Genomic DNA, 14,030 nt, shown 5'->3' with positions numbered 1-14,030 from the left:
AGGAACTAGAATGACACCACTAAATGGAGCGATGTACAAATCCACGTTTTGTCAAGAGTGATGGTATGGGGAAAAATTTGTCTCCCTCATGACTGATGCAGTCGAGAAAAGCATATGCAGATGTCATTCTGTGATCTTTGTGAGTACTTGTCTACATTTTTGGCACCCATTGTTCTCATAGTTTATGATAGCCTAAAGTGTCAGTCACAATCCTCAAAAATGCTATTCTGAAAATTTTAGAGAAAGATTGCTAACCATAAAATGACAAACTTTTGTTCTCTTACTTTTGCATTTACACGTTTAATGAGTTTGTTAGTCAGGACACTAGGCCTGTCACTTCTCTGTTTATCATGAACATCCGGACAGCCTTCTTTAAACTTATGACATCACAGCCTCACTTTTCCTTAACTCACTGCAGTAGGCCCATATGTTTCACACAATTGATGGTAAATTTCAACAGCATTGTCCTCTTGGATTTAAAAGTCTAATCACTGATCAAACTTCACAACTGGTGGGATTTGTTATTACTGCACTGTAACACACTATCTAAAGGTGAACAAAAAGGTGAACAACTATGAACAGTTGGGCAATGTGGCAGTTACTTGCCCAACAGACGACTTAAAGCTACTGTGGATGCACAAACCAATGCGTTGCTAATTGATATTTATAACTCATTGGCCCTTACTTTTGAACCATGCAATATATAAGTCCAACAAGCCAGTCAAATGATCTAAAATAAAAAAAACAATAAATTATTTTTATAATCTAGCTTTTCCTTTTATTTAAATTCTTGAAAAATAAAAAGGTTCTTTTTTAAATATATAATGTATTCTGCATTTACAGTTCTAAAATTTTATTTTAGCAGTAATAAAATTATCATTAATCACCTTCATTTAACAGCCAATCTAAAACTAACAATTTACTAGTCATTAATACAATTTTGATCTAGTGGGTTGTTAACCATTTCCATTAGATAAAGAGCTGAAATCTATACTGATGAGAAAATCACATATAAAGAAAAAAAAAAGACTGAGACATAGACCCAGAAATCAATTTCTCATAAACTTAGAGCAAAGTTGATATATCAATACTACAATTACTCTCCCTGACAAATGCTTTTTTGTTTCCAGCACAAAATTTACTTTTTTATTTATTAGCAAGGAGGTTAATCAGATTTTAAAAAAGGTATTATTAGCTTAAACAAGTATTTGCTTGTGGCAGTTCAAGGTACTTTTTATAAGAAGGAAGTATAAAGATCAAACCAATAGTTTTCAGATAACAAGTCACTAAGTTAGAGAACAACATTTTCTTAACGCAATTAAAACCTATATGAGAAAATCCTTTCTTTCTCATAACTAATTTTTCTGTTTCCTGAATAGCAAGGAACCTGAAATTTGGAATAATTATTACTACGAGGGTATACAGGAAAAATATGAAAAAAATATTTTTATTAACAACCCTAAAGTTAATTTAGACAGGGATTGAATAAAGATATAGATACTGGAAGAGATGGAATATCTGGCAGTATATTCCCTTCAGGAATAGAATACCATTATAGAGATTTTTTCCTTGACTCAAACTTAAAGGGAAAGCTGATCAATACTAAACAAAGGAAAAGATAGAAAAGAAAAGCTTGAAAATCAGGAAAAATAATAACTCCAATATTTTATAAAGTACATCTTGGTTTTTCCTTTCAAACACTCATAGAAAAATGAAGATGATCCACATTTTCATATATTTTGCAATAAACTGTGAATAAAGCTGATATTTAGCTCTAAAAATAGCTCTGTCAATATCTGTAAAACTGTTTAGACTTCTTTTCACCACACCTAAAGGAGCTGATTTTTAATTCATTTCTTCCCCAGGAGAATAAATACTTAGAAATTGAATAAGTTGATTGGATCCTTTGATCTCAAATATCAGTCAAATTAGTCTGAGATTCTGAAAATAACAAAGTTTTGTAGTAACATTAATTGAAAAATTAATGTAAGGCATGAAAACTTTATAAGCCTGCTTACAGGCCTCTCATAAGGGTTGTAAAATATAATTCTTCTGCATCAAATGTAAATGTTGGCTGAATTTCTTCTAAAGTAAAGGCTTTAAACTGAATTGTAAATCAAACAAAACTTTAGAAAGTTTAATGCATACATAAACAAATTCTACCTTGTGATTTTCAAAGAAAGTAACATAAAGGTGAGGGAAAAAAAATGCACAATAACTATAGAGATTATCATCACAATACCAACCCAGGTTGAATAAAAAGTACATAAAATTTGCAAGCGAGATACATGAGGTTAACTTCAGGACTGAATTGAACTGCTGCAAAGGCTGGATTCATAGAAAGTAGGCACTGACTGGAATCGAAGGGGAAGGAATGGAAAAATGAAGCAGTAATGGGCAATCTTCGCTCAAATTGAATGTGCATTCCAACTCAAGGATGAAAATTTATAAATGTGGATTCCATAATTCTCATGAATATTTTATTTTGTTTCTACTTTTGCTTTCTCTTTTCTTCTTAAAAGAATCACACCAAAAAGTATTTCTAACACTTTTATGTACCAAAAGTCTCAAAAACAAAAGCATCATATGAAGGAAAAAGCCTAACCATTCAAGAATTTTGTTCTTAAATCAAATTTCTTCTTAGTTCAGTAAGTGATAATTCTTACTTCTAAATCTCAAAATGGGGAAAAGTACAAAAGAAGGAATTTAACAACTCATCTGCCAGAAGAAAAGATACTTTAGTTGGAGATCATTTTATAGTACATAAGATTTATTGAATAACTACTAAGTAGCACTTGGCCTTAAAACATTATTTTAGTTTCATTATTTCTTGTTTTTCAGTCTTAAGTTTTAACTAAACTACATACACTGAATTATTTCATACTTTAATCATATTTTAAAGTCTAATATTAAAATAATAATCATTAACAGGAAAAATGCAAGAATATGTTATTTTTTTATAATACTTTATCAGTTAATAAAATTTATATTAAGTTCATGATGTAATTAGTTATACATGAACAAATGCAAATTCATACCATAAATAAATACAAGAAAAAATTATTTTCAAAAAAAAATAATTATGATTAATTTTCCAAAGCAGACAACGGCCAGTGCAGCTGTTATCTAATTATTAAGAAGAATTTTTTTTTTACATCAATAAACTTAAGAAAAAGCAGTGCAGCTGTTATCTAATTATTAAGAAGAATTTTTTTTTTACATCAATAAACTTAAGAAAAAGTTATCTAATAAGTGCATTAGTGTATCAATGTAATGTATGTAAAGTTTTTTTTTACAAATAACATATCATAATTTTGATTAAAATAATCATTAAGATTAAGAATGTGTTTTAATGAAGTTATTAATGAAAATTAAAAAATAAAATTAATGATTACAAAATTATTAAATCTACATTATTCAAAGGAAAAAATTTATTAAATGAAATTTCTAGCTCAATTAGAAAACTTGTTAATGAAAAATTGTTAATTATGTAAATGAAGTAAAATTGTATGTAATGTGAGTACCATTAGAAAGTTATCAATAAAAGTCTGATATAACAACTACAATGTACTTCATTTTCTAACACTTGGAAAATTTAGAAAAATGTTAAACCTACATAATACACTGCACAAGTACTTTTCAAATATTTATAATAATCTATAATAACAATTAAATAAATGAAGTTATCACAGTTGCTTAGATTTTGACTAACAGATGATAGTAGTACTAATGAAGACCAAAAACACCCCTTGATCTGATTTTTTTTGTACATAAAAAGAATAGAAATTAACAATATGAGTTGTGTACAATTAACATAATATTAAATCAAACTGCCAACTAAAAAAGTATGCTGCACAAAAATTTAATAGTTTTTTATTAATTCTATATTTCGTCCTGTAAGATATAAGATAAACAAGTATAAAAAATAAAAATTAAATTACAAATGTACCCATGCAAGAAGAAATAGGTTAATAATACTTTTTGTACTTTGTGACAATTTTATCATTAGTAACCTATTGATATAAAAAAACTTCTGAAATTTTATATTTTACAAATTTTAAAATATTCTAATATAAAAGATATTTTAATATTGGTGATGATTAAAAAAATTCTGCTCCGATTCTGTCTGTATGTATTTGCTAGTAATTTGCTTTAGATTCTGGTAACCATGCAATTTAAATATATGAAATTTGATGTGAGAGCTTGTGTAACAGAAAGATCCTGATTCACCAAAGCTAAAAAAAATGAAATCTGGTTAGCTAGTGGGGAGATTAGGGGGAAAAGTGTTATATTTTGAAGAGAGTAAAACTAATGAAAATCTTACACACAATTGTATTTCAACCCATAAAAAATGTACCATTGGAAACACAGTTTTAAGATTGTTTGAAAAATATTTAAACATGCACCGCTTCCCTACTAAAAATAAGCTGTTCTTGCTTTTTATTAATTCAATTGGTCAGAAGCATTTATTTTTTCCTCTTTCCTCATTCTGATACAAACTACAAACACTTTTTGTGGATTTATTATCATTTAACGACACTATTCTCTACTCCTTATTTACTGTCCTATGCTAATCTTGAAACCTCAAAATAATTATTACAGCCAATTTTCTCAGTTGTCTATTTTCATCTAAAGATTTTACTCTCAACATACCCCTCTATTAACAAATGAACTAAACCTATAAATATATATAGCTACTATTCACAAGAATTTGTATCAAATTCTTCACATTGTTATTTGTGTCTTAAAGATCTTTGATATACTTTAATAATTCACCTAATAATCAAAATCCTCCAACAACAAGGTGTAACATATTCTTTTGTTATTTGTTTTTACTACAGCCCACCTTTCACTACCATTTGTGAGTCACTTATGTAGTTTTAGCCACACAATATTAGTACACAAATATTTTTCAGAAAATGTTTATAATTATTGGATTAATATTTAACACTACCACTTTTCTTTTCTGAATGAAAGCTAAAAAGTCTTCAACAAGTATGGTTCTGATCTTTAATTAACTTCATACAACTTCTGTATTTTTATTACCTAAATACCAAAATTCTATATAATGACCCCTTCTTCTAATATTTAAGTTCTCATTATCCTCCTCCCTATCACATTTCATTAGCTTTGTTTTAAAGTTTAGCCTTACCTATTTTCAAACTGAATTTTGATAAACCAAAATACCATTCAGAATTTCATTTTTGGTTTCTGCCAAAAGAATGTCATCAGCAAACTTAAATTCTTATTTTTGTTTTCCTTAACTCAACTCTCAAAATTGTCTTTCTATTCCTGTACTGCTTCTTCTACATACAAGTTGAAAAACAATATCCTCATCTCACTCCTTTCTGAATCTGAACTTGCTATTTTCACCTTCAACTCTTACTTCTGCTATGCGTTTGAATTTTATAAAAAATATTTATCTATATTTCAGCCTAATTTACCAATTTTTTTTTTGATTTTATAACATTCTTTAATGATCAAATGACTCATCCCCAATTATCTGTTTAATCTTTAATACTTTTACCCTCTGCTTTTTCTTCCAGATCCAAATTCACTAATCCTAAAAAATTTTTAATTTTAATTGTTTTTACATCTTCTGCCACATCCTTCTTTTTTTCCCACTCTCTCAAAACCTATTCTTTATTTTGCCATTTACCAATCCACTTAATTTTCCACACCTCAAAAGCTTCAATTCATTATTTTTCTAACTTCCTTCTTTTCAAAGTTTTGCTGTGTAAATCATGATACCTCATATATTCATTCACTTTTAATAATATGTTTCAATTTTTTAAGAATGAATTTTATACCAGCAGATTTCTTTCCCGCATAAAAGCTTTCTTGGCTTGTGCAAGTCTATTAAGGCTTGTATTAGGCTTGTTTAGAATCTAGTAAGCAAAAACTGACACATGTATTGGACATTATATATATATATTTTTTTTCCCCCCTTCCTGGGACCGCTCATGGAGAGCATTACATCTGGTAAAGGGGAGTATCACATTGTCAGGCACCGAAATGTAGAAAGCCTACTGCCTCATTGGCAACCCCCACATGCTCGGGGGGCCCCCTAAGCGCTCAGCCACGAACCTATTTGCCCACCCTCCAATGTCTCATTTCCTGGCGGGGCTCTTCATAAATATGTAGCTTATCCATCACCTTCTTAAGATAGCTCTCAACCACTTTCCATTCTTTAACTCCTTTTAGCATTATGCTTTCTGTGTCCTCTGGATGGAACATATCTTCCAAGCCTAACATATTTAACATCTCCCTGCATTCTTCATCAAAGTGCGGGCAAGAGAAATGCACATGGTCAGGAGTCTCTTCTTCATCGCAGTCAAGGCAGCGATCGGTGTGGTCCAGGCCGTATTTATACAGATACTCATTGAAACCAGCATGACCTGCCAGGAACTGTGTTAAACTGTATCCCAGTGAGCCACAAGTCCTCCTACACCAACTCCTGATGTCACTTATATGGCAATGGGTCCACCGACCTTTAATGGCTTGGTCCCACCATTCCTGCCAAGCCTCCATTAATTCTTCTGTTACCTGGGATGTTATGCGCTTTTTGTCTCTTAATGGCAGGGATCTCTGCTCCCAGGGCCTCTTCTTCTGTAAAGTAACCAAATCTATCGGCATTGCACATGCCAGGACTTCAGCTGCATCCTTAGAGATTGTTCTATACGCCGCTATGATTTGCAGACATTGTCTATGAACAGATTAGTCTTCCATGATATTTTGCAAATCTCGTTATATCTACCCAAACTTCCACCCCATACAGCATTGTAGCATACGTCACTCTTGCTAATAATCTCCTCTGATGTATAGTCAATCCACAGTATTAGGTAGGAGGCCAACTATTAATCTCGCAATTCTCTCGGCTTTATTAGCTGCATCTACTGCTTGTGTGCTAATTCTTAACCTGATATCCACGTGCTGAGATGCTTTATTGCCAGCCTCAATACTATTCTCCTATCCTCTAATGTTACTTTTAGGATTGGTCTCTTCTTAACCGCGGAGATCACTACCACCTCTGTCTTAACTGGAGCTAATATAAATTCCACCCCTGTCATACAATCTTTCATTATTGTGTATGCTTCTCTTATTTTGTCAATGAACTCTCTCTTCGTATTAGCCTTGAAGACCAAAGCGAGGTCGTCAGTATAACCAAACATCATTACGTCCTGCGGAAGAGTAACTCAAAAAACGCCATCGTAACTCAGATTCCAGAGAGTCGGTCCAAGTACCGACCCCTGAGACTCTCTTACAATTGACTCTCAACAAATATAACACTTGAATTGACACTCTTAAAATAATTGACTTTACTAGGACTTGAACGCTGGAACTCTCGACTTCCATATCAGCTGATTTGGGAAGACATGTTCACCACCAGACCAAGCCGGTGGGTTCATGAGAAATGCTGTTAAATGCATTTCTCACGTCGAGTGACAAGGGCAGAAATTCCTCGCTGTTCCCCTCTATATACTAGTGCAGTAGATAAATACAGTGGATAAATACTAGTACAGTGGAGGAGATAGTATATCACGACATGATGTTGTAGCTAAAATTAGTGAGGGGTGCTGCTCCAGAAAATTTTTTTCTGGGCCTTTTCAAGGCCATGGTTAAGGTTTTCTGTAAAAAAATAATCAAATAGAATAGCTGGAAGCAGCATAATAATCTAATTCTACACTTTATCACATTCAAGAATACGGTACACAGTTTTTAATCACATTGTGATTAAAAACCATATTCAATTTAACTAAATAAATAATAAACATCAATAATAATAATAATATGTCAATACAGATATTTTTTAGTATTATTAGATAATAACTTAATAAAATGTCCGCTTAAAAACACTATAGTCCAATGGTGCTGAATTTAACTTTCTATGTACACAGAATCAAATACATAATTAGTTTTTACTAATTACATTCTCTTTCGCCCTTTCAGCATGTTTTTACTCTTAGATTTGGCAATCTAAGAGTAAAAACTTGCTTTTCGCTATCTTCTGATCACTATTGAAAAAGCACGTAAACCACTTTCATACTCCTTCCACCAACTAAACTAGAAAAGGGAACGAACAAGGAACGCTCCATACACACGCAAAGTAAAAAAAAAACTACCTTCCACCAACATAAGTGTCTGCACTGCGAGAGAGACAGAGATCTCTCTCCCTTGCAGCCTCGCGTCCAGCTTCTTGTGTGCATGTGCACAACAGCCAAACACTATGCTGTTTAAACTGTGAAGCCACAGTTACATACAAAGATTTTTGTATTTTTTTCATAAACTGTGGAGTGGCTACTGACATTAACCTTAAGGATTGTATATTTTACAAGTATAAAGAAAAAAATAAAGAAAAAGGACTCATTAAATTAAATGATATCGATAATATAAAGTGGAAATAGGGTATGCTGCAATTCCACAGTACCTATACGCAAGCCGCCACTGGTTGTAAGTATAGGTAAAGGAGCCACATTTACTATACATATTTATAAACCTTAGTATGTAAATTAATCTTTTTATCATTAAAACTGTTTAATAATATACAACTCTGCCAATTCTCAATGATCCAACTAATAAATACTAATTCCTTCTACATCATTAAATTTACAGAATATGTACTGACATGGATATTGTGAGGTCAACATTTGATATAATGACATCAATTTATCATGAACCCCTTTTCCTTACTCATGAAGATCTACTCAATGTACGAGATGGTGAAGAATGACATCTTTATTAATTAGGAAGGGCTTGTTAATGAAATAAATATACATCATGTTATACATTAAAATTGACTATCTTGTCTACCACATTAAGAAATAAATAGATACATTAACAAACGCATATAAAAGGCTTCCACACTATTAAATACCATAACCTATGAAAGTAAGCAACCACTTATTCTAATACTTCACCGCACATAAATCGTGCAAATAATTCATAAATTTAAAAACAATCAACACAATATCAAGATCAAATATCGGCTACTACTCACCAAAAGCTTAGGATACGATACAATAACTCTTAAATCAAAATAAACTGGAGAATTAATCCCAACTTTCATTTTATAATCGCCAAACTTTAAGGCGCCGACGGAATGTAACTGTATAACTAAATCAGTAACTTTCTCCTGGAAACTCATATTAAAATCTAATACTAATCAGTTGATACAGAAAAATATAAATAATTTTTACACTATAAAAACTTTTATACACACTATGAACGTTTACCAATACAAAACACTATACATAAGCTTTCTACGTTTACAGTACCGTTACATAGCATGCGTTTGAGAAGGTTGCAAACGGCCTGCATTTACTTAGAACAATTATCGATATACTCTTGCTGTGATCGAATATTTTTTATCGATAATAGTAGTATTAAAAAATATATTCAACTTTTAATAAAATAACAACGTATAAATTTTTGTAACGATCTTTATATAAAGTTATATTTGATGATGATAAAACACAAAAAATAAACCAAAAGCTATTTTTAAAAAGTTTTCTTGATATATTAAGGTGCTTCAAATTAACTGTCAGTAGTTCTTAGATCAGTTCGTTCGTGTGGTGTAGTAAAACAATTGCTATTATCCGACAAGTCTAATAACCTTCAAAAGTACGACCTATTTAATTATAGTTAATACGATATAACAGCGTTGTCGGTCCTGCGGAGGTATAAGATTTTCATGATTGAGGTCTTGTACCAAACTTATTGATAGTTACGGGATTTGGCAGTTGTGCGATTTAGGTCGTACTGCAGTTTGAAAAAAAAAGTTATTTTTCTCTAAAAATGATAAACGACGATTTGGAACTCGTCATTCATTGATTGATAATTACCTAGGAATTTTTATGGCGTCAACGCTTCAAAAATAATCCCGTTTCATAAATTTATTTCACATGCTTTTCTCGTTTATCCAAAAGCAGCTTTTTAATAATGATTGTTTTCACCGTGTCTTTTCAATTTTGTTTTTGCATTATTTTTAACTTTTGTCTTTACGTGTAATCATTCGTAATTGTTTTCATGCCAATAATAGTAATTATTACTTCATTACTTAAATAATTAATTACACTTAAATTTCATTATTACACTAATTATTACATCATTACTTATAGGTTTCATATAAAATGACTAAAAAAACAATTTTAATACGAGTATAATGACTTAGTTATAATAATTATAACTATTATTTAATTTTAAGATAATACATGTTTTATAATAACACGGTCCTTACGTATTAGCCTGTCGACCAAGAAATTGCAAACTTTTGGGTTATTTTTAATATCACTCTATATAACCATTATATTACCATTTTTATAACAATTTATATTTGTTTTATAAATATAATTTAACCAAACAACCTACGCAAGCTAACCTTGACTAATTAACAGAGTAATGTTTTGAGTATTTAAATAATAAATTCAACAATTATTTATCATTTAAATAATCAAAATACTACTGTTAATTATATCTATAGCTTGCGTAGGTTAAGTTATATCTATAATAAGCAGCAAACTTTTGGGTTATTGTTAAATAATATCACCCGATATCAAAAGAATAACATTCATAATCAGCGTATTAGTAGGTCTACAACTGATCATTTGTAGACAAACGTTTTGAACTGCGGTACCACCTAAAGTGCTCAGGATTTATTGACTAATTTGTTTTTACTTGAAAAAGTTAATTGATTTCTTGAAAACATTATTTTTCCTAACGACTTTTGTAACTGAATTAAAAGTTCAGCTTTAATATCAGTCATACCTTTACTAAATTAATTAGTTTTTTTTGTTGTATATATTCTGTCTACGATATCAAACCTGATAGTAAAATTTCTCCATGACTCATAGTGTGAATACGTACCATTTATTCCTTTGGTGGAATAAGAATGGTATCATGTACCAAACCAAAAAAAAAAAATCATTAAAATTATAATATAATTCCAGAATTACATTTCTAGTAATTAATGAATGATGCAAATACACCACATTGGAGGTAACAGAAACTCACGGCACACGCACACACATGTATATATGTTATTGTATCTTACAGTACTGAAATTAATTTTTTTTAAATTCATATTATCCCTCTGTAGGGTTAAATTATATTTTTAATTCTATTTACATAAACCACCTAGTACAGATTATGGAGCTCTTACCTTAATTTTAACATGGTATGGTAATGTATATAATGTATATCTGCAATTCTATTTAATCAGGATCCACAGGCAGTTACTTTTATGTAGATTTTAATACTAGATCGTGGATACTGATGTTCTTTGGTGGTTTGGTTTCAATTGGTCAACCAATTGGTTTGGTCAACCTGAGACTGTACAACACTGCATTTCATTTATATTGATACATATCACCCTCATTCATCTGAAGTAATACCTTACGCTGGAAGAAAGAAAGGATACATAGGCAGTAGCTTTCCTTATTTATTAACAAACAACATATGTCTTCTACAGACATGGGAATTATTGTATTTTAACCATAGTATATAATTATGTGTGACATTGATTCTTATGATTTTATTTATATTTTTACTCAATTTTAAGAAATTTTTGGGTGGATTTTAACTAATCCTTTGTAGAATTAAGAATTAAATGATTGTTAAAGAAAGTAAAAGTTGATATCAAGAATAAAAGCTATAAATTATTAGCAAGTAATATATAAAGGTCATTTGAACACAGTAAAACTCCTTGAAAACGACTGCACCAATTTCCCTAAAAAAAAAAACAGTTGTATTGTGAGTTACACCATATGGCAGTTAAATGTGAGGTATGTGAACATGCTCAATATTACATAAGCTTTATGGAAAAAACTACTGATTAACAATCTAAGGAATATACATTTGTATGAAAGACTTGCTTGCAATGTTGCTTCAGAAATACTTATAAATTAATTTCAAAAGATTATATTTAAATATCGTTAATAAAAAAAAGAATATTATATTTGGTAATAAGAATAAAAAGCAATAAAAATTCTTTTTCTGGTTCACAGAAGCTTGCTACACACTAAAGTAATTATATTTAAATATTTGAACATATTCCCTCTTGGGAGGTTTTTGAAATCATTTGTCTGAAATTTTCTTTCCATTTTTATTTATTTGCTAAAGATTACTATAATCATTTTTTTAGTGTTAAATAACTTAGCATTTTTTTTAAAGATTGTAACATATTTCTGAAATTTTAAAAATTAAACTTTCATACATTAAAAAAATACACTTGCTGAATTAACAATGTGGTCTCACAATGTATATTATGTACTGCGTAAAATTTGCTTGATCGTGTAATTATGGAGTAATTCATACTTAACGAAGTACCACTAATAAGACCACAAACAATTTAAATGAAATCATTTCTGGAGTAATATAAATAACCCACCGGATTGGTCTAGTGGTGAACTCATCACCGCAAATCAGCTGATTTTGAAGTCGAGAGTTCTAAGGTTCAAATCCTAGTAAAAGCAGTTACTTTTATACGGATTTGAATAGCAGATCATGGATACCTGTGTTCTTTTGTGGCTGGGTTTCAATAAACCACACATCTTAGGAACGGTCAACCTGAGACTACAAGATTACAGTTCATTTACATTCATATATATTGTCCTCTGAAGTAATATCTTACGGTGGTTTCAGAGGCTAAACAGAACAAAGACAGTAATATAAATAAATTGCAGTAGAAAACAACAATTGTGAAATGATGCATTTAACTCTAGAATGGAATTATACTTCTATGCACTTAGGTAGCCTCTAAAAGGATTACTTCCCCTACTTAAGGCCTAAACTTCATTTCAGACAAAATACAATTTTTTTTTATTATTCATATGCAACTTTTATCAGAATGAAAAAATAATTTTGTTATTTTATTCAAGTTTACACACCATTTATTAATAGTTGTGAATGCAGCGTAAGGTTTTTTTTTCAGGAAGCATGAAATATACATGTATTGCCGATAGTAAGGTTCCTGATCATATGAAGAACCAGTTAATTTCAAGATGTGATAAATGAGGGAAGTTTAATTTTAATTATATAACTACTAAAACACAGCTATCAGATTAAAAGACTTAAAAGAAAATATACGATGCAAGGATAAATAATGAAATTTGTTAAAATGTTTGACAATCTTGATTGTGTGGGAGAATTTAACGTTATATATTTTTTTTCATTTGACTGGTTTGATGCAGCTCTCCAAGATTCCCTATCTAATGCTAGTAGTTTCATTTCGGTATAACCCCCTACATCCTACATCCCTAACAGTTTGTTTTACACATTCCAAACATTGTCTGCCTGCACAATATTTTCCTTCTACCCGTCCCTCCAGTATTAAAGCGACTATTCCAGGATGCCTTAATGTGTGGCCTATAAATCTGTCTCTTCTTTTAACTATATTTTTCCAAATGCTTCTTTCTTCATCTATTTGCCGCAACATCTCTTTATTTGTCACTTTATCCATCCATCTGATTTTTAACATTCTCCTATAGCACCACGTTTCAAAAGCTTCTAATCTTTTCTTCTCAGGTACTCCAATCATCCAAATTTCACTTCCATATAAAGCAACACTCCAAACATAAACTTTCAAAAATCTTTTCCTGACATTTAAATTAATTTTTGATGTAGACAGATTATATTTCTGACTGAAGGCTTATGTATTTTATATTTCGCCTGTGCTATTTGACATTTTATATTGCTCCTGCTTCATCCATCTTTAGTAATTCTACTTCCCAAATAAGAAAATTCTTCTACCTCCATAATCTTTTCTCCTCCTATTTTCACATTCAGTGGTCCATCTTCATTATTTCTACTACATTTCATTACTTTTGTTTTGTTCTTGTTTCTTTTCATGCGGTAGCTCTTGCGTAGGACTTCATCCATGCTTTTCATTGTTCCTTCTAAATCCTTTTTACTCTCAGCTTGAATTTCTATATCATCAGGAAATTGTAGCATCTTTATCTTTTCACCTTGTACTGTTACTTTGAATCTAAATTGTTCTTTAACATCATTAACTGCTAGTTTTATATAAAGATTAA

General features: G+C 30.5%; 1 protein-coding gene across 2 annotated transcripts in view; it reads right to left on the bottom strand.

Annotated features, from left to right (window-relative positions):
• r-l (rudimentary-like) overlaps positions 1–9,582 on the bottom strand; it is a 41,308-nt gene extending 31,726 nt beyond the window's left edge. The window contains exon 1 of one of the 2 annotated variants that reach the window (XM_075366834.1): positions 8,999–9,582. In XM_075366834.1, the coding sequence (XP_075222949.1) occupies positions 8,999–9,145 (147 nt within the window). In that variant the 5' untranslated portion in view covers positions 9,146–9,582. The remainder of the gene's footprint in view (positions 1–8,998) is intronic. The other variant, XM_075366835.1, reaches the window with a different exon arrangement.
• Between the last annotated feature and the right edge of the window lie 4,448 nt (positions 9,583–14,030).

Source organism: Lycorma delicatula, chromosome 5 (genome assembly GCF_047948215.1).
Source record: "Lycorma delicatula isolate Av1 chromosome 5, ASM4794821v1, whole genome shotgun sequence".
NCBI classification, from domain to species: Eukaryota; Metazoa; Arthropoda; class Insecta; order Hemiptera; family Fulgoridae; genus Lycorma; species Lycorma delicatula.
The sequence above is the reverse complement of the archived record's forward strand: the minus strand, read 5'-3'. Positions and strand labels throughout refer to the sequence as shown.